This window comes from Ceratotherium simum, chromosome 19 (assembly GCF_057802395.1).
Source record: "Ceratotherium simum simum isolate JZ-2026a chromosome 19, ASM5780239v1, whole genome shotgun sequence".
Lineage (NCBI taxonomy): Eukaryota > Metazoa > Chordata > Mammalia > Perissodactyla > Rhinocerotidae > Ceratotherium > Ceratotherium simum.
Window position 1 is genome coordinate 33,707,923 of NC_141918.1, and position 27,598 is coordinate 33,735,520.

The window sequence follows — 27,598 nt, forward strand, 5'->3', positions numbered from 1 at the left end:
GTGCTAAATGGGAAGGAGGGAGGTGAACAGATGGGGCAATGAACAAGAAACGAAGCAGCCAATGCCAAAGAAGGGTCATGGTTGACCTGATGTAAGTCCCCCGCTCCCCTGCACCCCCAGCATTCAGACTTACCGGATTTCTAATGCTGCTTTGCTGCATTCCCATTTTCCCTACTGTTCTACCCACTGTGGTTTGGGCTGTATGTGCTCAGCCAGCAGGCCAAACCTGGGGCTGAATAAAGAGCCCTTTACTCTCGTAAATACTGCTGCCTGGGGGCTCTCTGTCTCTTCCAGAAACTGCCCCGCAGCAATTTGTGATCATGGCCGAAAAGTTTAGATTTTGAAATTGCGAACTGTCATAAAAAGGCAAGACTGACCTACTGTGGCTCTGATTTTTACACAGGCTTCCAAGTAGCTCGGGTGTTTTCCAACTACAGTGTTGTCACAAACAGTTGTGCCAGTTGTGTACTGCACAATTCTAGGGGGCACCATTCACATCCTCTCTTGGCATATCTATTACAATAATTTTCTGGCTGATGGCAGCAAAGTGTCTTGAGGTGGGATAGCTTTTTCCAACTTGCAAAAAGGCAATTTATAGCTAGTGGCAGGAGGCAGAGGGAAAAACCTAGTGTCTAATAAATCTTAGGCCAGAGGCAGGGGTTGGTGGGAGAGAAGGAGAGAGTGGGGAGGAGTATTAGGACCGGGGAGGGCCCCTTTGGCCAACCAAAATGGGCCCCCAAGAGATAAGAAGTATGGAGGTTTATGGGGTTCAATTTTCAGCCTCGTGGGGCCAGCAGGGTTATAGAGGGGGCAGGATTAGGCCAACAAAGAGAAACAGACAGAATCAGCCAGAGATTCGCTGTGGAAGGTCAAAATCTAAGGGCTGACTTTAATAAGTAAATAATGGCCCTTTGTGGAGAGATGGGGATGAAGAGAATGAGTGAACATCTAAATAAAAATACGATAGTTCTAGTGGGGGTGGGGAGCAGGGGTGAAGGATGGGAAGAGGAGGAGAGGAACAAGAATAGCGATTGACACGGGAGGTCACCGTCCATGTGAGGGGCGTCTGGTGCACCTGCGGAATTCCTCCCCACCTCCCACCACTCTGGCTTTGAAACCTACATCAGTCACGAACAAACATCATCATCGCAATAGTACAGCTTGTGAATGACAAGGTGGATTACATGATGACTTTTTATTTCAGAGATTGCAGATGGCAAAATCCTTACAGTTGGAAGAAGGTTCTTCATCGTGCATTTGATTCTGAAACAGAATCCCAGCCCAGGGCAGCTTTTTGTTTTATCTATGTATCTTCCAAGGTCTCCTGTGGTTGCGTGTATGTTGCTTTTGTTCTTGGCTTGCTGTTTTAAGTATAGCTTTGCTACATTTCCATTTTCTCTACTATTCAAAAACAACTACTTACTTGAATTAGAGCAGAAAAATACTGAATAGAATGAAGCCTTGCTTTCCCCTCTCGAACATGGCGAGGTCATGGTTTAGTGATAGCAATGACAATGATTAATGCCTCACACTTTCACTTCGAGACCTTCAGAAACGTATCAACAAATATTTTCTGAAATTTGCAGGTGAGGGGGGGAGGTGACGTGGCTCACACAGGATTGCGCCAACTATAGTCTAATTCCTCTTCCCCTTCCCAATTATGTCACGAATTACGCTTTGGTGAACAGTACTGGAGCGGTTCATATTTTAAATCAAACTAAAGTCCACTGAAGTAGGAAAATTATGCATTTTACGTAAATGATGTGGGCAAATTATTATTCAATTTTTAACAGGGTTTTTCCATCACTTTGCTCTGCGCAATGTAATATGGTTAATTTAGCAGAAAGCATTGTTATTCATTCCCTAATTCTCTAGGCAACTGCTGTCATTTACTTACCATTTCCTTGCTGCTCTCTGGGAATTGACAGACCTTCTGGCTCCATTTAGGGTGGTTTGGGTTCCAGAATGTTCTCCAGAGGCTCTGCCTCCCTCCTGGTGTCTTCCTGCAGTCACCCCTAGGGAGGAGTCTAAAAATGAAAGGAGTCACATACCTGGATTTAGTTTATGAGTGCCTTTAAATAAATTCTTCTGTGAACACACACCAAAAGAAAAAAAGATAAAATCTCTTGCTATTTAGTAATATTTCCCCACAGTATTACATGGATGCTTGTCATTAAAAACACTATCTGAATAATGCCCATTTCATTCTCTCTTGCTTCCAATGAGCTACTTATTGATTATTACATAGCAAGCACTTGATAGTTAACCAAAGGGAAAAAAAATTCCAAAACAAAACAACCAGAGCACCTTGCAACTGCTAGTATATACCTTCCTTCATGAGTGCACATGTTGCATGATGATTCAAGCAAAACAGCCTAGTAAATGGAAGGAGAGGAAAGAATGCAATGGGCTCATAAATGGGAGAAAACCCCCTACTAATTGTTAGGAAGAGAGGCGGTGAGGAGTTATTACAGGCCTCTTTCCCGGCAATTCTTTTATTCTCATACTCTATAAATATAGTTCCAACTACATTCCAGTGGGGACACTGGAGCCAACAACCTGCTTAAAACCTCACTCTCTGTCCTTTTATGGTATTATCCACCATCCTCTCCTGTGAGCAGCTCACTAGTCAGAATAAATGATGAACCTATATACTTTTTAATGTGTGTGTGTGTGTGTGAGAGAGAGAGAGGGAAAAAAAGAGAGAGAGATTCAGATTTTTCTTGGCTTGGGTTTGCTTGTTCTTCATTTGGACGCAGTTGCTGAGCTCTTTCTTTTTTTTTTTATAATTTTATTTATTTATTTTTTCCCCCAAAGCCCCAGTAGATAGCTGTATGTCATAGCTGCACATCCTTCCAGTCGCTGTACGTGGGACGCGGCCTCAGCATGGCCGGAGAAGCGGTGCGTCGGTGCGCGCCCCGGGATCCGAACCCGGGCCACCAGCAGCGGAGCGCGCGCACTTAACCGCTAAGCCACGGGCCGGCCCTGCTGAGTTCTTTCTATACTTAAAGCATGAGCTTGCCCCTAATGGGGGTTGGGAGTCAGAAGGAAACACACCTAAAGGCAAAAAACACTGGACCTACCGTTAAGCAGGACATAATCTACTTCTCCATGTCCTTTGAGACTGAGTTCAGACACCACCTCCTCTAGGAAGCCTCCTCTGCACTCCTCATTCTGGGCTGGACGGCACTCCTTTGCTACCACCTGTGCTTCCACCTGGCAGATAGCTTATTGCACCTATCTTCTATGGGTCTCCATCCTCACTGGACTAGGAATGTTAATCGTCTCTTTCACTTGCTAGTGCTAAGCACAGGGTCTGGTCCACAATAAGCACTCAAATGTCTGGAGAAGGAATGAATGGTAAGTTCTCACACGTATCCACAGTGCTTTCATCATCCATTGCTTTGAACGGCCTTGGCAAAGGACTCTTCATCCCAGCTCTGGTTCCCTCCTCCTTGTCCAGCGTCTCCATCCTGTCTACTCCCGTTGGCTACCATCTTGGACCAGCAGGCTGACCTGACCAGACCTTCACTTTCAGGTGGCTCTGAGTGGTTTTCCTCTTTCCATCATCAAACCCCCTCATCTTCTGTCCCATTCTCAGTCGGACTGCTCTTTGCTGGGTGAAAAAAGGGAATCAAATAAGAGAATCCATATTAATGGAAGTTAATGTTACCTCTCCCGTCTACAATATTTTCATGTTAGCAGTAATATTTTATGGACAACATCTTCACACTGTGATTCTCAAGCAGGGCACAGAAGGGTGCCAGCGACACTACAAGCCATAGACTCGTAAACAATGCACAACCTGGAGGTCTGGGAAAATAATTTTATATGAAGACAAAAACTGGATATTTTAGGGGAATATCAAGTTAGCATAAAATTACAAGGTTAGAATGAGACCTTGAAGGCCCTAGGTCCCAGGGGGTACAAGTTTATTCCCATTGGTGTTGGGACGAGTTCTGGGGAAAGGTTTAGGAAGCACTAATGATGTTCACGTCAGGCTATAGACTGGTCCTTCAAATCACATATTGAAGACTGGTGACCATACATAAACAACGGGCAGGGCTTGTCTTGGGCAGCTCACAGCCAATCCCGGTGTGCTCAGTAGGTTCTTAGATAAGTGTGTCATTTGCAGGTTAACCATTCACCCCTGGGTGGCATCATCCATCTGGCCATCCATCCATCCATCCAACATCCACCATCAGCTCATCATTGCTCTAGGTGCAGGGAGAATAATGGTGAACAAGTTAAGCAGTTTCCATTCTCAAGGAACTCACAATCTGGCAGTGAAAATGCATTAAAAGAAGAGTTATATTATCAAACACATTATTAGAAGAGAAGTATTCTGGAAAGGAGCATAGTGTTCTGGCTGCTGGGGAAGCGGTCATTTGTCACTGATCACATTCTCCTTAGAATAGTCTCTGCCACCCTGGAAAACCACTTATTTTTATTTTCAGTCTTCAAATTAATTTTTAAATAAAGGTTTATCTCCCCCATCCCATGGGATTCTGAATACTTTGCATGTTCAGAAAGAATGAGGTACAATTCAGGAATTTATTATGAAAAATTTCTGGGAATATAGGTATATATAAATTATGAAGGTGTATTTGATATTTCAAAGATGCTAAACATACTAATTTTCCATTTTTCTTCTGTAGTTGTAATCTATTTTTGAGAATTAAATAAACATATATTATTGGTACCTGCTTTAGTAAATCTGTACCTCACAATATCATTTTTAGAATAAAAGTCTGGGAGCTGGCCTTGTGGTGTAGCAGTTAACTTCGCGTGCTCCACTTTGGCAGCCCGGGTTTTGCAGGTTCGGATCCCGGGCGTGAACCTACATATCGCTCATCAAGCCATGCTGTGGCAGCGTCCCACATACAAAAAGAAGATTGGCAATAGATGTTAGCTCAGTGCCAATCTTCCTCACCAAAAAAAAAAAAAAAATTTGTTTGAGTTCCCTTTTTCCCCCCCAAATTATTTCCTTCCTTCTTTCTTTTCTTCCTTCCTCCTTTCCTTCCTTTTCTCTTTCTCTCTCTTCCCCCCTCCCTTTTTTCCTTCCAGCAAATATTTTGGACAGTTTAATTGAATTCCAACGGTATTATATATAATGGTAAGAAAGCCAACAAAAGCCATCTAAACCTATTAAAATACCTTTCAGGAACAAATTGACCAAATATCATTTTATCCAAATACAGCTTGTTAGGAAATGTTTATCCTGTCAAGTGAGGTTCTCTCATGCTGAGCCATGACAAAAGAACAGATGACATCCCTTACACGGTGGGCTGCAGCATAATTCTCTGTGTACTGCTGAAAACCTTACCTTCTTTCAAGACTCATGAACCATTCCAATTAATACGGTATACATTCTTAAGGTCCCACAGGAAATCTCAGATAAAATTTTACAGCTCCAGTGCTGATAGAAAAATCCTCTGGTGCCAAGATTTAGCCACAGGAGGGCTCCTGTCTTTCTCAAGGCAGGTAAACACCCTCTGGCACTTGTCAGGAAATCTTCAGTAGTGTGGCTGTATTTGAAGGATTATGAATACCCCCAACTTTTCTCGTGGATCTGCCTGGTTCCCCACACACCTTTCTTTGCCATGACCAAGGCACAGACAATTGCATAATTTGCTTCGTCTACACTCTGATGCTCTAACACATGGGAGGCCCTGCATCTACTACGGCTCTCTGGTCCTCCCAGCCCATCAGTGCATGGTGAACCAAGTGGCCTCAGAGGAGAGTGCGAGCTCAGTGAGCATGGGTGAACAGAAATCATTTTGTCACGTATACCAGGTCTGAGCTTGGTCAAGTTGTATTCTTTAGCAGGTTTCCTATTTGATTTTAAGAAGGTAAAAAGAAACAGTTTATTAGGAAGGCTCCCTAGGCAACATAGCAATGCCAGATGCCAGCTCTCCTAAGAGAACAGAGCAAGTACTTATTCATTACAGATCACTAAAGACAAAAAATATTTCACCATTATTTGCCTCTAAGGTGCCTTAGATACTTTTCTAAGATACTTTTCTTTCTTTTTTTTTTAAAGATTTTATTTATTTATTCCCCCCCCCGAAAGCCCCAGTAGATAGTTGTATGTCATAGCTGCACATCCTTCTAGTTGCTGTATGTGGGACACGGCCTCAGCATGGCCGGAGAAGCGGTGCGTCGGTGCGTGCCCGGGATCCGAACCCGGGTCGCCAGCAGCGGAGTGCGCGCACTTAACCGCTAAGCCACGGGGCCGGCCCTACTTTTCTTTCTTAACAAGAGAACTTTCTGGTCAGTGAATTCAGTTTATACACCTCAAACTTCTACAACTTGTGAGGGAGAGGGGCTTCTTAGGCAGTGTTGGGACTCCCTGGAGCCGATGTTTCATTTGCCTGGACTGGTCTACACAGCACTCTCTCGACAGCACATTAGTTTCTTGGAAGAAAAAACCCAAAACATCTCTGATTTCTTTGTATTTATAACTATTCTTTTACTTTTTTCTGAAACCCTACTCTAAGTGTTCCAGAACAGTCCCAGCGAGCTGCATTTCATAAGAGTACCTTTGAGTTAACTTAAGTTCTTAGTTTTGCTTCATATAAGAGAATCCACAATGAACTCAATTGATGAATTAAAGGCTATACCTTGGTTTGAAGAGACTACGTTTTTTCTTAAAGCATCTCCATTTAAAGAGATTTAGATTGTTATGACTGTCAGATTGTTATGACTTTTTCAGGTTTTTTTGAACAACCAAGACAAAAATATAAACAAAAATCCTCCAGAGAATATTTGCAAATTATCCAACCTAGTGGGATGTGAAGAATAAAAATAGTTATCTTTAGGGGCTGGCCTGGTGGTGTAGTGGTTAAGTTCGGCATGCTCCACTTTGGCGGCCCGGCTTTGCGGGTTTGGATACTGGGTATGGACCTACACCACTCATCAAGCCATGCTGTGGTGGCAACCCACATACAAAATAAAAGAAGACTGGCAGAGATGTTAGCTCAGGGCCCGTCTTCCTCAAGCAAAAAAAAAAAAAAAGCACACACATACACACAAAACCAGTTATCTTTAAAAATATCTAGAATGTGTTCAATTGCCCAGTAATGTAATAATAATTGTATGTAATAATATCTTTAAAATTTTATCAATTTATCAATTGTATTAATACCAAAAACAATACCATAATGACTAGGTTAACCAGAAAATCCCTTTGTTTCACCTTTCATTTTTTTTAAATATTGGAAATCCTTTCTAAACATAGAGGTTATTTCAGCAAGAAAACTGTTCTTGTATGATTCCACATGACAGTGGTGATCTTAGAATCACAGGATCTTAGATCTGTAGGAACCAACAGCAAATCCTTACCCAACGCCCTCATTTCTACAGACAGGACCTGAAAGCAAGAGATGCCAAGGTTCTGTAGCTGACCGAGCGCAGAGCCAGGACTAACAGTTAGCCTGGTCTACCCACTGCCCCTTCCACCACGCCAGGCTGTTTCCTGCTTAGTAACTTCATTACAGAGGTGGAAGGACACTGGGAAGTATATATACTGACTCTAGGACAAGAAAGATTCTTCTTGTAATTGTCTCTTTCTCCTACAAGTGGGACACAGAAAATTCCAGTTAGAGAAAATGTCTGCTAAATTAAAATGTTAAAGCATGCCTCACCTTGCTCACAATCCTCTGAATTAGCTAGACAATAGCCTGGCCTTTCAGGGGATAAAACAAACAAACAAACAAAAAACCATTCCAGGTGTTCTGTATGTTTCTGTCACTTGAAATCATTGCACAATGGTTAAATTCACCAGGTGACTCTTGACCACCTGGTGTGGGGACAGATATGTCACTTGAGTACTTTCCATGATTTAAACAAATGAACAAAAAAAAATTCAAATGTAAAATGCTCTCTTTTTAATTACTAAATTAAGAAAGTTAAACAATTTAAAAATGTAAACTCACAAATAAATCATAACAAAAAAGGAATTAAGACTTCAGAGTTGCTACTCAGTATTAAAAACCCAATAGAAATAGGCTTTTTGATTTGTTGTTGTTAAACATACGTAATTCAAGGCTGGTACAAACAGCAACTGAAAATGTAATACTTTTTTTTTTTTGTGCATCCCCATGAGATGTAAAGTAGTGCATAGTTATTCCACTGGAGAACTCTTGGACATAGAGAAAGTCATTTCATTAGCAGTACAGGACATTTAAAACACTTATTTTACAATGGGAAATGTACAACCCCCACCCTCACCCTCCCGTAAGTTTTAGTTGCATGAGAAAGTTTAGCAGGTTGCCATGACTACAATGCTATGGGTTTTAGACCATTTAAATGTGGTTACAAGGTTTATTAAATAAAAAAAGTCTGAAACATTTCAGCATTTGTATTTTTATACAAGAAGTTTGTGTGGTATCCATTTTCCAGTTCCCCTGGTGGTATTGGCCGTTTGCTTGCTTAAATACGCTCACTTTTAGGTCTCAAGAACAAATTGCAGTTTATGTAGAAGCAAATACTGGAAACAGAACTTGTGAATTCAGCTTGGGGCCTGATGAGGGGTCAAAGTAACAGCCATCTACAGGTACAGTCATGAACCAAAAAAGTGCAATCCAAATTAAAAATATAAACCAAGAATCATGCTTTGCAAAAGCCAAAAATGAGGCCACTGGTTTTCAGAATAACACCAGTGCTTTTACGCTGATTTTGCAGTAAAATCCTCACTCTGGTTTCTGAAGCTTTGTGGCCCACGTTGGCCACGGTCTCCACGTTAGCACCCACATGGTGTATGTACAGGGACGTATATATTATATATATTCATATTTATAAAAAAGAAAAAACCAAACACCTGTCCTGATTGGTTTTTGTTAAAACATGAAAAAAAATTTTATTGTTTTAGACAAAGAGGCCACTTTTGGAAAATAATACTTTTTTTTTAGTTGAATCAGGTGAAGACAGAGTTAAAATCACATAGGATTTGCATTTTAAAAAAAGGAAAGCACTAGGATCGTTGGCACTGGAGTAACTATTTACACGGAACAGAGGTTTGGCCTTTTACATAACATCGATACAATGCATTTTCCAAAGTCTGAGAAATAACAAGGTTCTGTCTCGTATGCTTCACAGAGGAGGTTCGGATTTGGGGACAAGTGTCATTAATGAGGGCCATGGAAGTTCGTCAGCTTCAGAGTCACATGCAATCTGATCCTGGACGGTTCTCGCTGCTCTGCTCGGAGCAGCTGGCTACGGAATTGGAAGCTAATGGGGAGGGGGCGGGGAAGCCTCGGGCCGAGGCCTCTCTCTGCAGACCCAGGTCTTACAGGTTTTCACCAGGCTGATACTGGGGCTCTGTGGCGGTGAAGTAGTCTTCCAGGAAGCCCTGCAAGTACTCGAAAGTGGGCCGTTCTTCGGGGTCCTTTTTCCAGCAGTGGATCATGAGCTCGTGGAGAGAGATGGGGCAGTCCTGCGGACAGGGCATCCTGTAGCCGCGCTCCACCTGCTCCAGCACCTCCCGGTTGTTCATGCCTGCAAAGACAAGGCCGGTGAGAGCGGGCACCTCCGGCCGCCAGGCCCTGACCACCGCCTGGGGCTCCCCTGTCTTCTGCTTAGAGCCTGTACGTGGTTAAAACATGTTGAGGGCCCCTACCTCCCCCAGAGTGGAACCCTGCCTTAAACGGGACACCGCACCGCTCAGAAATAAAAAAGAAATGTGCTACTGATGCGGGGAAAAACGCGGATGATTATTCTCAAAAGAGTTCTAAGTGATAGAAGCCAGACACAAAAGGCAACATACAGTATGATTTCATTTATATGAAGTTCTAGAAAAGGCAGAACTACAGTGATAGAAAGCAGATCACCGGTTGCCAGGGGTGAGGCGAGGGGAACGCCTGCGGGGGCCGCAGGGAACAGCGAGGGTGATGGAAATGCTCCGTATCAGGGTCGGCAAACTCTTCCTGTCAAGGCCAGAGCGAAGATATTTTAGGTTTTGCGGGTTGCATACTCCCTGTTACCTATTCTTCATTTTTTTTTTTTTTTTTTTTACAACCCTTTAAAAATGTACAAAACAAGAACAGGGTGGGAGCTGGGTTTGGTCCACAGGCCGTAGTCTGCCAACCCCTGTCCTACATCCTGAATGTGGGGGTGTGACTCTTTATGTTCGTCAAAACTCACTGAATGCTTAAAATTGTTGAATTCTATTGTATGTAAGTTACACTTCAATTAAGCTGACAAAAAATATGAATGAAGCTGACAAAAAGAATCCATGGAATGAAAAACACTATCCCTTGTTTATAGCATCTATAAGCTCTGCTGATGAATTACATAAGTTAGTTTTCCTCACGCCTGGGCAAGCTGTTGGTGCTCCACTGTTCGAGACCTGTCATCATGCCACCATGGCTGGGCACCGTCTAGCCCAGTGACCCCCAGGTACCCTGAGGTTTGGTAACTCTGACAGGCAGACAGGGCGTCTCCAGGGCCTGTGTTTACTGAGGATCTAGGACAGGCCATTTATCAGTTGAGACCTTTGTGACCCTCTGGGGGAGCTGCCTCATGTTGGAACATCAGGCTGCGCAGCACTAACAGGAGACACTTAGGGAGATTGCCAGCCCCGGAGAGAACGCAGCCTGCCTGCACATTCGCCTTCTTGACAGAACAGGAAATACCACACTTGGGGTGAGGCGAATGCCCTGACCCCTTTCCCAATCGCTGCCAGGCACCATTCTCCAGTTTTCTTTCCCTTTTTTGCCATATCACGTTCTGCTATCACCCGCCAAGCCCTTCTATGTTTTTGCTGCTTCTTGGCCCCAAGCCTGTAATCTGGAAACCTCCCCAACTGCTGAACGGGTTAATTTATAAAAGCAAGAACCTGGGTTCGAGCCCTGCAGAAGCCTAGATAGATATCCTCCCCTTGCCCTCAGGGGTGTATCCAGCAGGAGAATACGGCAGATGCATGCAGCAGCTCCCTTTAGTTCTGGAGGAGGTGGCAACCCGCTAGAACCCTGTCAGCCTGGCCAGAGGAGCCAGGTTCAGAGCACAACCCCGTCACCCTAGGGAGGGGACACTCACATTTTGGGATCTGTTGCCAATTCTCCTTGTTTTGTTGTTACTTTTGTTTTTTTTGTGAGGAAGATCAGCCCTGAGCTAAGATCCATGCCAATCCTCCTCTTTTTGCTGAGGAAGACTGGCTCTGAGCTAACATCTGTGCCCATCTTCCTCCACTTTATGTGGGACGCTGCCACAGCGTGGCCCGACAAGTGGTGCGTCGGTGCACGCCCGGGATCCAAACCCCGGGCCGCCACAGCGGAGCGCACGCACTTAACTGCTATGCCACGGGCCTGGCTCCTGTTGTTACTTTTGGAGCTGGGTTTGTCCTGGCTCCTTGGCTGTCAACCATGGTCCTGTCAGTCACACACTGGTCCAAACTCTTTGCGGATGCTTTCTTAGTCTCTGCCATTATTATTTCTCAAGGTGATGAAATCCATATGCTATTCCTGCTGGGGTGAAGTAGGCCTTCAATTTAATTATTCTAACATAACCTCGCCCACATTTCGGGGGTGATCCTTATTTTAGGGAGTGGGGTTTGGTAAATGAGTCTAGGTCCCCTCTCCAGTTCGGTGTTCAGTCAGCTCTGTGGCTAATTAGCTTAAATTCTCCTCCAACTGCTGAAAACGCATTTTAAAAACTTAGGATGGAGCGAGGAGCTGGAAGCAAAGGACGGAACCTGGAGCTGCCAGGAGAATGTCCTGCAGTGCTCTGGACAAACAGCGAGGGACAGAGGCCAGCCCTGCCTTATCCACAGTTCTCAAAGCCAATATGCTCTAACACCAGTTCTGGTAACTCATTTGGCAGCAAAACTGATCCGAACTGACCTCATTTGGCCATAAAACCTGACCTGGGTGTGAAGCTATTGACTGTTTTTATTTATTCCTGCATATTGCTGCACAAGTAAGAATGTGCTGCTCTCGACTCTCCTAGGGTGTTATATAAGGTATGGTCTATGCACTGCATGGAGTTTCTAAAAAAAAAAGTCTGATCCTGGAAGCACATCGAGTCCCAAGAGTTTTGGCTGGGAAGCCCTGGCCTGAGTGACAGCAGCCACCACACTGCAGCCAGCCCAGAAAGGTTAGGAAGAGAGCGTAATCACACACCAGGACTGGCATTTGCCAAAGAGTGTGCTTTGTATTTTAGTACTGTCCTTGGTTTCCCAATATCTCAGAAGACACATGGCCTGAACCTGCTGAAATCCCCCTTGTCCCTGCCCCGGCCAGGAGCCTGTAGGAACTGGAGGAAAGACAGGCAGAAGGTCTGAAGCTCAGAAGGTCTGACAGCCCCTTCTGGAGGTTACAACCCCCCAAAACCAACTTCTAATGCTTTATTCTGGTACTGAGACTCTGTCCAAAATGGCGCCACAGAGTTTAATTAATCATTCTTCTATTGCTCTGTGGAGCTTATGTCAGTAAATGTTTCATTTCATCAAAAAACAAACTGCTCAGGGGCCGGCCGCGTGGCTTAGCGGTCAAGTGCATGCGCTCCACTACTGGCGGCCCGGGTGCAGATCCTGGGCGCACACCGATGCACTGCTTCTCCGGCCATGCTGAGGCGGCGTCCCACATACAGCAACTAGAAGGATGTGCAACTATGACATAAAACTATCTACTGGGGCTTTGGGGGAAAAAAGGAGGAGGATTGGCAATAGATGTTAGCTCAGAGCCAGTCTTCCTCAGCAAAAAGAGGAGGATTAGCATGGATGTTAGCTCAGGGCTGATCTTCTTCACAAAAAAAACAAAAAAACCAAACTGCTCAAATGGAAAGATTTCATGTATTTTTTTAAAACTCTTAATTCAATCTTGTTAATGGAAAGTTTTATTGGCCACTTGGGTCAAGCCTATTTTCCATTGCTCTGCCCAAGCCTTGGACACAGCAGATACAGCAACTTGACCCTCAATATGTAGCATCTCCTGAGGCTTCCTGGGCAGCATGGCTAAGGGATGGAGCTGTAACTGGGCCCTCACAGGGCAGGATGCCGGCAGGTCTGCACTGTGAGCTCACTGCCTTCTCCTTCTTGCTCTCCACCTCCTGCCTGCACCCCTCCTCTCTTCTCTCTCTTCTCATGCCTTCCTCTCCCCAGGCCTCTCAGAGCATGAGGAGCATATGTAACCAGTTCCATACACCGGGCCAAGTAGAAACATAGCAGTGACAGCTTTGCCAGAAAATTGGGATATAAGACAACGCACTTGGCTGACAATGGCAATCTGAATGGGATTCGCTCTCTCCTAGCCATCCATGAATCAGAACCCACACGGGCTGACCTGAGGACCAGCCCCTTCACAATGGACTTCCCCAACAATAACTGCTCAATCAAGAGAGGCCCACCCAGCAAGGCTTGGGCTAGTTTTTATTTTACAAATCATAGCTAAATTAAGTGGACTGGGTTCACAGTTTAAAAATAGTATTCTCAGCTATAAGAACTTTGAAAATCATATTTATTTCAAGAATTTTTTTAGCAAAATGGATCTTACCCTGTATACTACTGTAAAGATGGGCCTATTTCATTTATTCTTTTTAGATGGTTTCATATTTTTGTTACAAAGAAAACTGTTTTTTGCCCTCTTTTAGCCACTTTTCCCAACAACGGCTTTATCTAATACCCAGGAGTGAAAGACAGGGACCAGCAAGGGAAAATATACAAGCCTGAGTGCCAGGGTGGTTAGAGGAGAGTCTTGAGGGACACGGAGATACTAGAAGAGAAGAATCTTTTTATCGTCCTTCCAAAGGAGGAAGTGGAAGGGAGGGAGGAGGGTCCTTGGGAATATTTTTCCTTTTTCAGTGGGGCGAAGGCCGGGGAGAAACAGAAGAGATAGAAACATTAAAACACACGGTGTATGGGCACGTTTTAGGGAAAGGCTGTCAGCAACAGTTTGGGCCTCCAGGTTTCCTGATGGGAGCTGCAATAGAGACCATTTTCCAACAGGAGGGGTGGTCTCCGCCAGCCAGTGGTGTGACTGTGGGAAGTGCCACGTTCACAAAGCGTGCCCGGGCGTGTCTCCTGGTTCCCAACCTCCATATTCGATAGGGGCGCAGGGCTGGGCAGCTGGCAAGCACAGACACACTGCCCATTTCACTCCAGCCCTGTCCTCCTCTGCCCCCACCGCGGCAGCTCCTGCCCCTCCCGCTCTCTCACGGGAGTCAGCTGCGAAAATGGGCCATTTCCACCGGTCACTCTCACAGGGCACAACTCAGTGGTACTCAGGTCACAGAAAGCCTGTGTAGCCTGTGGTGTGGGGGTTTCCTTTCAAATTCCTCTTCCCTAGATCCTCCACGCGGGCCTCCTGTCACCATGGATTTCAGGCTTTAAAACATGGCCAGTGACAACATGGTTTCCAGTCGGCCTGCCCAAAACACGACAGAGGAGATTCTCCAGCCAAGTGGACTGAACTCACTTCCTGCCATTATGACCATATTCTCCTTTCTAATTCATTTTTCTGGTTTCCTCTTGGTTTGTGAATTAAGGTCAAGTTTCCAACTCTCACTTTCCAACCCTTCCTCTGTACGGTTGCCAACAATGTCATTTTCACGTGCGTGTGTTTTCTTTCTCTTCTCTTTTTGTTTTTTCTCCTCCTTTTCTTTTAAACTTTCCCCCTCTTGTTCTTTGAGCTACATACTCACTCAGTAGCGCCTCACCTCTTTTCTTTTAGATTTTTTAGGGAAGAAGAAAAATTCATTTTCATTGGCAGAGCCACTTCAGTACTTCTGACTTCGCATCTCTCACTGTGTCTCTCAGTGGGCAACTTGACTTCCCCTGGCCTCAGTTTCTCCATTTGTCAACAAAATACCTCAACAGTCACTGTGCTTTTAGCTGTTTGAAAAAAAATGTCTGCTGTGAAAGAAAAGTGTTTGCTTTCCAGCTTTCCATTTGTGCAGCTTCCTCGTATGGATCTCTGAGGGGCTGTCTCTGCAGGATTAGGGAGTTGAACTCTGTTCAAGTTTACATCTGGATTTGATTAGGGGTTGTAAGAACCTGGATTTTTGTGCCACGTGAATAATTAAGCACTTTGACAATGGGAACGATGTTCGGTTATCAGACATCCAGATCACTTTTGTAAACTGGGCTTTCCATTCACAGGAAACTAGCCTGTATTGTGCATAAGGCCTTCTGTCAGAGGCTCTCCCTTGCTTCTCTGCACAACCCTGTAAATAGTCCCTTCTGTTCACTGTCTGCCGAGCAGAGCTGTGCTCGTGCCAGGAGGAAGGAGGGCTAAGTTAATGGTGCTCGCTCAGCACACGCATGTGGCTATCAGATCATCACGAGCTCTAGTTATCTGACCAGGCAGCAATCAGGACGCTTCACGTTAGGTTTTGGTAAAGGATCCAAGTACAAGACTTGGGCAGATAGATGCTGATCAATGAGCAGAGATGAAAATAAAGGAGTGACCTTGAGAAGGCACAATAATGACTAGTTTTGTTTCTCTTCCCCCATCTTACCAGATAACCTCAGGGCAGCTCTTTTTATTAAGCCCACTGTATTAATAAATACAGAAAGATGGCTACTCAGGTACCATGGCACACACAATTTAAAGTTGATAATACAGTACCATAAAGAACTCTTTTGTCCCAGAAAAGGAGAAGTGAAAAAGAGGGCAAGGGTGCCCATTAGGAAGGCCATGGAAATGCACAGCTGAGGAGGAAGGGCAGCGGACGCAGAACTCAGGAGCGGAAGGTCCCTCTCTGGCGGCCCTCTTCACTTGCATTCTCCTCCTGTCCTCTCTCTTCCTCTCACCAGCCACACTGGGCAAGAGAAACCTTGTAGGGGGAGGTGACAACATGACTCCTGGGCATTCCAGGCAGGATTCCCTCCCTGAAGGGAACGCCTTGAGCTGGAAGGAAAAGCCCCGGGGACTGTGGCTGGGGGCAGGGAGGGCAGAGGACAGAGCCCCCCTGGCTAAGGTTAGAGGTCTCATCCTGCTTCCCATTCTTCTGGCTGGATTGTCTAACCTCTTCCTACCGGGAGAAAAATCTGCCCCTGTCAGCATGCTGGGCACAGCAGGGATAGTGTGCAGGCAACAACGATGGGCTGCTGAACATGGAGGAATAGATGGCCACGGTCCAGGGCTCTAAGGCGTCTGAGTGGGGCAGAGGGAGGATGGGTTGCAACGTCTAATTCTTTAAGGAAGGCACTATTTTCCCTTGCGTCTTCAAGTCATTATCAGGTGCCTAGATGCATTCACGAAAGTCAGCTGTCACTTGCCAAAAAATCTGAAAGTGCTTCAAATACATGGATAAATGTGATGTGCTTCAGAAAACATTCCTACTTTGCCAGATCCTGCCAAATTCCCAAAGCAGGTGTTCAGTTGAGTGCCAGGGCACAGAATGGCCAGGACATTCTGCCTCCAATGGTGCTGGAACATGGAGTTGAACTGACTACAGGGTCAATTTCCCAGAACAACTCTGAGGACAGAAGCCATCTCGTGGCTGGGAAAATATATGCTATATTTATGTGTGGAGATGATGGAATAGAGTTAAAAGGCCTTGCAGACTATGGGCCAAATTAAAATATCTCGTTTCCAAAACCTCATAGGCATAATCTTTTTTTTTTTCCCTGTCCTATCCATGCATCCGCTTACACTTATTCAGAGTCTCCAATGGGGAACACTGTGCTGGGCATGGGGAATACATAAAAGGAGCTCCCTTCACCTCAAAGAGTTCAGAGCTACCGAGAAATAGAGACACATAGACAAGGGCTTCAACAGAGGTGTACCAGGTGTCATGGAGGCAAGCAGAAGAGGCAACCCGTTTGGTCTGGACATGGAGAAGCCTACACAAAGGAGGTGATGTTTGGGTTGGGCTTTGAAGGATTCTGAGGCAGACAGTGGAGCTGAGAAGAGATTTGCATGTTTGAGAGAGATCTCGTAGTGGGAATGGTGGGGGAGTTGCAAGAGAGAAATCATAAGTCAGATCATGTCATCTGCTCAAAGCCCCTCGGGGACTCCCCATCTCACTAAGAGTAAAGGCAAAAGCTCTAACTTTGGAGGCCCTATCTGATCTGCCCTGGGGCCACTCGGACCCCCTGCTCCCTCTGCTCCAGCCACATTGGCTTCCTTGCAGTTCTTCAGGGCCTCTGTGCTCTGGTTCCCTCTGAAGGAAGGTTCCTCCCTGACATATCAACCTGGCTTAGCCCGGCTTCCTTCGGGTCTTACTCAGATGTCTCCTTCCCAATGAGGGCCTCCCTTGCCGCCCTCTCCTCACACCCTCTATCCCCTTTCCCGTTTTATTTTTCTCCCTACCCGTTACCACCAGCCAAGACTGAACATATTTTGCTTATTTATCTTTGTTTATCGTCTGTCTCTTCCAAGAAGTGTAGAAGCTTACAAGGGCAGGAGTTTCTGTCTGGTGGTTCACTGCTGTACTCCTGGTGCCCGCACAGTCCCTGGCATAGAGCAGGTGCTCAATATATATTTGTGGAATGACTGAAGGAAAGAATTATGAAGGACTGTGCAAAACTAAGGCTTCTGGAGTTTATCTGGAAGACAAGGGGAGGCCACAGATGTTTTTAACTCGGAGAGTAAGATAACCAGGTCTGCGTTTTCTAGGATAATAACTCTGGCGGTGACAATGATAGAATGGTGGTGGTGGTGGTGGGGACCGGAAGCAGGAAGTCCCATGAAGAGGTCACTGTACAAGTGGATGACAGTGCGATATGGGGCAGTGGCAGCGGACACAAAGGGGAAAAGAAGGATATGAAGGTGCAATGATAGGTTAAAATGTATAGCTCCGGTTTTATGCATCGACCCCAGAAAACTGCTTTTAAGTGCTTTCATTTCTCATATACAACAAGCCATCAGTACAAAATCACTTCTAATCTTGGTGCAAAGAATGATTCTGACTCTTGGCTTACAGAACCTTGACTTACAGTGCTGAGAATGCATTCAGGTCAGGCTGCTACTAGGGAATTTGCGAAACGGAGCTGTTCTCTGGAAGTGTGTCCATCTCTGTTACCCAACCTAGAAGCAGCCTTCTTCATCTGGTCGGGTGATGTGACTCCTCTCCACGATCTCCCTGCTCATCTTAGCGTCACAGTTCAGTACTTTTTCTTTGGCTTCAAGGCTCTCATTCAATTTGAGATTGTCCTTCTTCCCCACCTTTTACAAAACTTGCTAACTAACCAACCAATCCCATGTTTTTTCTCCTCATGCCCTTTGCCCTTCGTTTGGTCACCCCTCACATACTCCATTCTAAGTTCCTTCTCTGATGCTTACTTCTGGACCTTCTTTCATGCTGGGCAAACAGCCAGGAAAGCTTTCATAAAACCCATTTATAAGTCACCTTCCCCTCCCTCGACCTCCATCCTCACCTACCCATCAAAGTACCTTCCCTGTGTGTGAAGGCGACAGAAGGCCATTCTCAGGTATGAAAAAACTCGGGAAAATGTGCCATCACCTACTGTTCTTGAAAAAAGAATTACTAGAAAATACACTTCAGCCAACGGAGAAGTTACTACATCCAGATGTCAGAATGGAAGTCCTGATGGACAGGGATGCGGAGGCTGTGCTGGGGCACCGCCAAGGCACAAGCACTCACTGCAGCAGAGACCTCCGCACATGCGGACTCACGTGGCCACACCAGCAGACAGCGAGGATGCAGAGAGGAAGGTCCTGCCTTTCACAGTGACATCTGAACGAAGCTTAATGAAACTGTCTGTTCCTTAGGAATTGTTATCCTTCATTAAGGTAATAAGGTAATTCCAATCCTATAATTGGAATCCCTCTGTAAAAGTTTCTCCCTCAAGAAGAATGTACTGTGAGATTCAGAAGTTCAATTAAATATGATTATAGCTATGTTTAAAAACAAAAACAAGAAGCACTCACAGCTCGGAACAGGCCTGGGAACAATTTTCTGTGGCTTTCTGTGAGTGAGATGCAGCTCATGTCACTCCCCCACGGACACAGCTCCCTGGCCACGGCTACCACCAGCCAGGCCCCAGGGCCTCCCCACGGCAGCGCACAGGCCCCTCACCACAGGCTCTGGCCAGCCTTTCCAGCCGCACCTCCAGGTACTTCGCCTCACAGCCTTCTTTTCCTAGGACTCACTATCCTGCAGCTCTTTGAACCGGTGCTGTCCTCCTCGGCCTTGGTGCCTTCCCACTCTTCCTTCTTCCTCAACTTGAGGAGGAAACCCTACTTGCCTTCTTTTCCATGAAGCTTCCAGATACAGTGCGCTCTCTCCATCACCTCACAGAATTACAGTGGTCATCAAAGCCCCCTGCATATCAGCAGTTGCTCGTAGTACATAACTAAGCATAATAAAGTGGACTGAGTTCTCATTTCAAACACCTTTGCCATCCTCACAGGATTCTGAGTGCAAGGTCCCTCTCAGCACCTGCTGTACATAGATACTTGAATGAGGCGTCTCTGATCCCATTGTTAGAATTAAGACTTGGGGCCCACAGTGGGTAAATTCAAGTATTCCATCCCTTGAGGATGATTTCCTACAATAGTAAATAAATAACAAAAAAGGCTGATTTCTTCCTGGGTTTGATGCATATTTTATGTACCTGACTGTAAGCTCCATGAGCGCGGGGACTAAATTTATTTATTTTCTCACTGTTCTATCCCCAGCACCTGAAACAGTGCCTACCTTGAAGAAGGTTCTAATCAATGTTTGCTGAGAGTGTGAGTGTCTTATTTGAACTCACTTCTCAGGCAGAGCAAAAAGCCTGGCACAGTTCACACTTACCGATGCCGTGCCGAGTGAACGAATCCTAGTCTAAGTTGTAAAATGAGGCCATTTTCTTTACGCGAAAACCAAACTTGGTAAAGGGCTCTCCCTCAGAAACACACACCTGCCTTCCTTCTCTGAGGGCCCCCACCCCCACCCCTTTGTCTCGGCTTCTGTGTGCGACCCTGAGAAACAAAAAGCGGCTTTGTATTACTGGAAGGAAAAGCTTCACAGAAACCCAAAACAACATTAACCTTTTCTCTCCAATTGCATTTAACACACCGGGTGACTGTAAACCTGGGGGGCTCAGAAGAAATTAGTTCAAAATTCAGACAATAAAAAAAGAGAGGCCTTCACATCTTCAAAATCCCGAGACCTGCACATCTCCTCCCCCCGAGAGGCAACTCAAAGAGGCCCATGCTGGGCTCCAGGCCCCTCCAGGGCAGCCCTTTCTTCCGGGCTGGCTGGCTATTCCCGGAGCGTCTGCCCACTTGTGCCTGCTGGGACCAGCGGCCGCCACAGCATCAATAAAGCTGACCTCCACCGCATCTCTAAATGCTCAGGGCCGGCACTGCAGAGACGGGGAATTTGTCAATTTGGCCTCTGTGCCAACCTGGCTCTCCTAGGAGTCTCGAGGCTACACCAATCCAGAAAGAGATCCTCTTTACTTCTCTGCATTCTCTGAAGATGGCCAGAAACAATCATACAAAATGAACAAAGGGATTACAAATTAATCTGCCCTCGCTGGCTCCTCTGACTGCAAAGATAGGACTACAAACCCAGGATTTGCAAGAGACATCAATTCCTCATTAATCTCCACTATCGGTTCTATCACTGCATTTTTTTTTTTAAGCTCCTTTCTTAGGCAGGGAATGAGGGGGAGCGATGTTCTTTCTTTTCTCAGCAGTAAGTGAAAAATATGTCCTTAACATTTCAGAAAGCGGATTGTCCCTGCGCTATAACCGCTAAAGCATGGAGGTGAAATGGCATGAGTGTCCTTTACGTCACCATCTGTCTAAATGAATGACTTTAAGTGTGGAGAACCAAAACCCGTGGTTTTTTCGGAAAGCATGAATCTGATAATCCAGAAAAACTCCAGGGCCTAAGAATCTCCAATTTCTTTACATTATACTTGCTATTGTATAGCATATTTCAATTGTTCAGAAACGGGCAGTGAGTGGCCTCTGCACTGTGTTCCTCATGAGCCTCTGCTCTCTGTGGCCATCTGGAGTTGGGGCCTGCAGCGAGAACAGGTCCTGCCATCTTTCTGCCAGGTCCACTCCATGGGTCAGTGCTACAGAGTAATCAAAAAGCACTGGGGGCTTTCCTCCTCTTTCTCAGAAGCATCTGCAAGCTCCATTTGGGCGGAGGTTCTGCCACAGACACACACTCTTACTGAGAGAGGAGAGACTCTATGAACTGGGGTGGACTGAAGTACCCATACCAGCTGCTAATTACATTAATCCTGGCACACGATTCATGGTGGCTGTTGGTCTACATTCCACGGTGGCTTTTCTCTGGTTCTGCTAAATACCTGTCCACGTTCTTCAAACTCATGCTCGGCAGAAAGCTGAGGATGGGGCTTAGAAGGCAAATGGGGTGAGGTTTCCCCAAGTGGTGCACAAAGAGCATCTGATCAGAGGCCCATTCCTGCTGGGTCCTGCTCTTACCTGGGTACGGCACTCTTCCTTTGGTGACCAGCTCTGTGAGTAAGATTCCAAAAGACCACACGTCAGACTTGATTGTGAACCTCCCGTACAGGGCTGCTTCGGGGGCCGTCCACTTGATGGGGAACTTTGCACCTGTGGGAAGAACACCTGGTTACTCGTCAGGCAGACAGCATCGTATTAGTATGGGCTGGGGAAGAAAAAGCGCTCCGAAGGCGCTTTCAGGGAGCAGGTTCAGAAAGGATGGGAAGGAGGTGAAACAAGGAACAGACTAGGACTGAGAAGCTGTGGGTCTAGTCCTGGCTCTCTGACCTTAAAGCCAGTTTAATTTTAATTTTCAGATCAAAGGGTTGGACTTCAAAGCCCGTTAAAGCTCTGGCTTCTAGAACTTGAATCTTCGACCATATTGATGTTATAGGTGTGGTCTGGAAGTGGGGCTGACTTGTGATTTAGGAAACTAATTTATATATTTTTTGTTTTGCTTTGAAATAATATTATATTTTAATAAATACACATAGTATTAAATCATAATGTTACTCCCATGGATCCTTTAGTATATAAGATTGTATTTGCTCTTACCGAGGTGCATGAAAACCAGATCAAACCACCACGCTTCTCCCAGGGTGGAGACAATTTGCTGCAGCCCATGTGTTATGTTGAAATGGGCTATATTTCCCCAAGGCCTCACACACCCACAGCAGAGAAATGATTTCGCCTCTGGCTCCTTCCCTCCCTACACTCTTTCTTCCCTCCACCCTTCCCCCAGATAGTGCCCATTTTTAATTCTGGGATAGTTTCTTCTGCACTGTGTGAGCCCTAGCTTATCTCCCTACCTTTCCCTACCAGCCAGAGAGAGTACTATTGAATGCTTGTTTTTGAAGAGTACTCTTGCTTCAATGACTGTCTTATGAGTCTCTGATTTCTCAAGACCAAGGAGCATATTCATGCCCAAGTCAGTAGAATCTTTTCTTTCAAATTGCTCCCATCATTAAAAGAATCCTCTCTCCAATCCAAAAGGAAGGGTGGGGTCTACCCTGCCCTTTACAAGGCTAGATGTGTGTACAGGGAGTTAAAATTGATTCAGCAGTCTCTGCTCTCACACATCAGGCTCAGCAATTATAAAGCAGTTCCAGATATTTCATTGAACAAACTAAAAGGAAAACAAGGAATTTTTATTATGGATATAAATACAATTATATGTTTAAAGCATGTTAATTTTACTTAGGAGCTCCTAAAAAAATCATACAAAGGCTGACAAAATCAGAAACTTTCATAGTATCGTCTATGAAATGTGCAAAAGTGGCAAATGATTAAAATCTTTAAATTAGCACGGTTTTAATAACCAGAGGCATGATAAATGACAGCAATTAGATTTTTGTTTTAAATACAGTATATGATAACATCTTTAGCAAATCTACCCTGGCATTTTCTGGCAATATAATTTTCCTCTCCATCTCTTCTATGCCGGTGTGAAATGAAATAATAAAAAAAATCCTGCTATTTCATTATATGGCATCTCCCATTAACACTGGAGCAGAAAAGTTATTCTATAGTTTTCTTTTCCTCTTATGCATTGAGTTATTTTTAATTAGCTATGTTCTCAAGCATAATTATTTATATCTTTGCTTAAGTGTTACATGATTCCACACAAGGCCTGGTATTCTCTGAAGAGTCATTTTGTTTTTAAAGTTTCTTTCAAAGCATTCTTCTCACACTTCCTATCCTCCAGCATTCTGTTCACGCAGCTTCGGACTCTGAGCCGCTGGGATTAATGTGATAGATTTTCTTCAGTGTCGAGAACAGACTTTGCCCTGGACCAAACCTCAGCTGGAGTTCTCTTATTTCAGAGATTTAAAGGTATATTAAATTCATTCCTATTTACACCATCTCTGGAGCCAAATGGCTTGGAAATCTATGTCCATCTTCGAAGCAGACAGAACATTTTTCTGCACTGTGCAGACACAAATCCTGTAAATAAAATGACAAGCAAATGGAGCCTTTCTCCCCTTCTTGGAATCATTCGACATCGGTGACCGTGTGCGTGTTGCCGAAAGTAAACTATTGAAAATTTGGATAAAGTCATTTTGGATTTTTCCAGAGAAGATTTCATAATTGCAGATTTAAAAAAAAAAAAAAAACTGTTAATATATCAGCCAATTGTACTAATCTGCTTTATCATTTTCTCATTATATCATCTACAACAAGAATTATATAAACTTTCAAAAAATAAGTTAAAACAAAGGCTATAAAAGATCTCTGATAGGAAATCATTTATAGATATGTTCTTTGACTTATTAGCAGGAGCTTACTTAAATACACTTATTTTATATTAGTTTTCTTTCTAAGATAAGCAATGTATTTACACCTAACACAGTTTGGAGGGAAAAAAAATGAATGTCTGTCCAATTTCTTCTACTTTTTGTCTTAAAATGGCAGCCACTGTTGACAAAAGAAGCTTCTTTAAAGACAATTCATATTTTCCTTTTCAAGGAAGACAAAAGGTTAATAAATTAAAGCACTGATAAGCTAGCTATTAATCATTAACTTGGGTTTCAACACAAGAACTAATCGATGCTCACTCTTCTACTCATCTCATTACCTCTATTTCCTCTCATCTTGGTTTCCCACTTCCTGAGGGTACAGATGCTGCTCCAAATGGGGGCGAGTTCACCAGGGGTTTTTGAAAGGATCTTTGCAAATGGATATGCAGGTTGCACACTGCAAACCCTAGTCCATGAACAGTGTCCTAAAGGTCATCCAGTGTATGACCTATACAATCCCACAGGTGGCCCTGCGGGGGGCTGCGATGGCCTCTATCTTTGGGTGAAGTCAGGAAAGCTCGGAAACCCGGAAGAAAGATCTCCTGGGTGTAAACATTGCCTTTCCCTTGAAAATAAAGTTCTGTCCTCGCAGATTGTTTCGCAGATATCGCAGCAGGCATAAGGTTAGGATCAAAGTTATCTTCTAAGCAGCACGGATTTGTAGGAAAAAAGGAGCCAATGTCAAGAGACCCACCCTACAATGAACTTGGTATTGTTACGTGACTAGCTGATTCACTGCTCTTGAAATTCTCCTGTTTGGGAGCAGGATTCAGATGCCAATACAATTTCCTCTCCTCTGCACTTTATTGGAGGAAATGTGGCAAACTATGCAGACATGATGGATGATCTGTGCCACTAATATCATGGGCTTTGGAGGACACAGTAACACTCAGTGTACTGTTCAACGTTTAGATGAACTAAAAAAATAAAGGAATTATCATCACTCTAGTTTTTCTTTCTTACTGAATTACTTTAACAGTTAGGATTCTTTAAAGCCCATAGACAAAGGCCATACATAACATACATATATTTATGACGGACTGGAAAGCATCTTTTCCAGTGAATGTTTTCCAACAGTGTTTGCAGATTTTACCAACCTCCCAAGGTAAACTCATTGCTGAAAGCTTGACCTGCTGCTGTCACTGGGGCCCATGTCCTGGAACCACCAGACAGGTAGAGTATCTTTACTCTAAGCATTTACCCCCCTGGAATAGCATAGAGGACCAGTTAGCCTTAGGCTGAATCATTTTCTGTGGTGAGTAAATACACTAGTGTGTTAAATAACAATTTCTTATAAACGTCTCAATCCTGTTCTCTAAAGTCTGTTGAGATGTGAAACAAGCCAGTGGTCATAAGCTTTATGTAACAACAGGGGTCTTACTCGCTCCTCTGGCTTCAAGGACCGCCCTGACTCCCATGATGCCTGCATTTGTATCACCACATGGACCTCCCCCCCTCCCTCCGGAGTTCCTGACCTGTTTAACCAACTCCCTTCTCAATTTCTCCATTGGGAGGTCTCAAACGGCCTCTCAAATACAACATCCCAAATTTCTCTTCCCCACAATTCTGCTTCGTTTTCAGGGTTTGCTGCCTTGTAAACTGCCTAGTGGATGATATCAGGCTGCTGAGACTCTTCCTCATCTGGATGCTGTGTCTATCTGTGCATCACTGTGCACTCAGATAGCAGCACAGGGGCCGGCCCCGTGGCTTAGCGGTTAAGTGCGCGCGCTCCGCTGCTGGCCGCCCGGGTTCAGATCCCAGGCGCGCACCGACACACCGCTTCTCTGGCCATGCTGAGGCCGCGTCCCACATACAGCAACTAGAAGGATGTGCAGCTATGACATACAACTATCTACTGGGGCTTTGGGGGGAAAAAAAATAAATAAATAAAATTTAAAAGATAGCAGCACAGGCCCGCCTAGAGAGGGAGCTCAAGAAATCTTTACTGAGTCATCTTTCGCCCTTGCTGCTTTATCATCCTCCATACCGAGTCCATGTCATACCCCTGAACATGTCCATTCCTCTTCCTCTTCACTACTCTCACTCTAGTCCCCACTCGCTCACTGTCACCTGCCTGGACTCCCTGCAATGGGCCCACACGCACAATCTGGTCCCTCCTCCCTACTTCTCCAGCCTCTTCTTGTTATCCTGGGCTTCTCCTCCTCTGCTCCCCTCCCTACCTCAACCTCTCCACTGACCTTCTCTGACCTCTCCCACCTGCTGCAGGGCCACGAGATAGGCTGTTTCCTTTGCTGAAATTCCCCACCCCACTCCCACCCCATGGGTAACTCCTGCTCCTCTGTTCTTGTCCTTGCACAGGGAACCTCTGCCTGAGCATTAAGACTGGGGTAGGTTCCCCAGCTCTGTGCTGCTAGAGCAGCTTGTTCTTTGTAGCTGTTACTCTTCAAGTACAATGAATACATTGTTGTCTGAAATGCATCTCTCTCCGTAGATAGACACTGGCCCTGAGGGGAGGAGCATGGCTTTCTGGATGGCCACCATATCTCCAGTACTGAGCCCAGTCCCTGGTGCACAGAAGAAACTAGATAAAGAGGTGGTGAATGAATGACTGAGTAACCGGACAGCTGATCAGCCCTTCCTGCCTCCCCTTCCAGGCTGAACAACCACAGTTCCGGATGGGGCTTATTCTCAGTTCCCTGCTCCTTGTCCTCAGTGACCAGGGTCACTGTCCATCACCATCTGGTAAGGGTTCTAACAAATGCCAATGAGCATAAAAGCATCTGCCACACACTAATGAAACTTGAAAACACCTGGAAAACTCTGCGTTTTTAGTGCCAAATGGAGTGTGTTCGGATCCCCTTTGGGTCTGAGTGAATCTGTCTGAGGTGGAAGGAACCCCAGACTTTGCTCTGTGAGGATCCTGGGGCCCAGTTCACTGGGTTGCAGCTGGGGGGCTGTATCAGCAGAAAGACAAGGGGGCCAGAGGCCTTGGGAGTGTTCACAGCCAAAGAAAGCAGAGAATCCTTTTCTAAACAGACTGGGAAGAAAGCAGGTGACCGGATGCTGATCATTCACCCTCACGGGGCCCTGGTCTTTCTCATTTAAAACAAGGTTGATAATCACCCACGCTTTAAGTAAGAGAAAGGAGGGGGGTTGTGGATTTATTCAGCTACCAAAGTTTGTCCACAAAACAACAACAAAAAACCCAATTTCTGCTGGGCTGGTTTTGTTCTCTCTTTTCCTACCATAAATATTTCTGGAGTTTCCCCCTTGTGCCTGGCACTGTACTTAGTACTGGGGATACAACAGTGACCTCAACTCCTGGCTCTCATGGAGCTTGTGGCTTAGTTGGGGAAGGAGAGAAAACAAATGAGTGGCCATTATGTATGTCAGACAGTGACAAATGCTATAAAGAATAATAAAATGTGCTACAAGGACAGATCTTGTGGGGCTTGGCAAGCCACACTAAGGACTTGGGACCCCATCCTAAGTGTGGTGGGAAGCCACTGGAGCTTGTGAGCAGCAGTGTGATGACACCCCCCCTCACTCTTTCTCCTTGTCTTTAAAACACGGAAGACAACATATCATTACCTTGACAACGATTTGTGATGAGACAGAATGTGAAAAGCATTTTGACTTTTCAAAACTCTTGAAAAGCATCATGACATGTCAAGGCCCATGGGTGTCTATTCGCCATTAGCAATTGGGTAGATTATGCTTCTATTGTCACTTCTGTCATCATGTTTATTTAACTAGCGGCTCCAGTCACATTTGTGCTATTTTAGCGCACCTTTCACATTTGAATAATACCAATAATCTCAGGAACAAAGGAGTAAAACAACATACTCTAACACTTTGCAAAGCTCAAACTTTTCTATGAGAAATGAATTGTTTTTTCTGAGTTTTTTCTTCCCTGATGCTCTTCCTTTCTTTCCAAGCGTTTGTTTTGTCTCTGCTGCAGGCTCT

The 27,598-nt window shown here is 45.1% G+C and overlaps 1 protein-coding gene across 8 annotated transcripts in view; it reads right to left on the minus strand.

Annotated features, from left to right (window-relative positions):
- Positions 1-7,866: 7,866 nt before the first annotated feature.
- FYN (FYN proto-oncogene, Src family tyrosine kinase) overlaps positions 7,867-27,598 on the minus strand; it is a 206,303-nt gene continuing 186,571 nt past the window's right edge. For all 8 annotated transcript variants that reach the window (XM_004422226.3, XM_014781174.2, XM_004422224.3 and 5 more), the window contains 2 exons: positions 21,354-21,485; positions 7,867-9,498 (listed from right to left, as the gene is read on the minus strand). In XM_004422226.3, the coding sequence (XP_004422283.1) occupies positions 9,290-9,498; positions 21,354-21,485 (341 nt within the window). In that variant the 3' untranslated portion in view covers positions 7,867-9,289. The remainder of the gene's footprint in view (positions 9,499-21,353; positions 21,486-27,598) is intronic.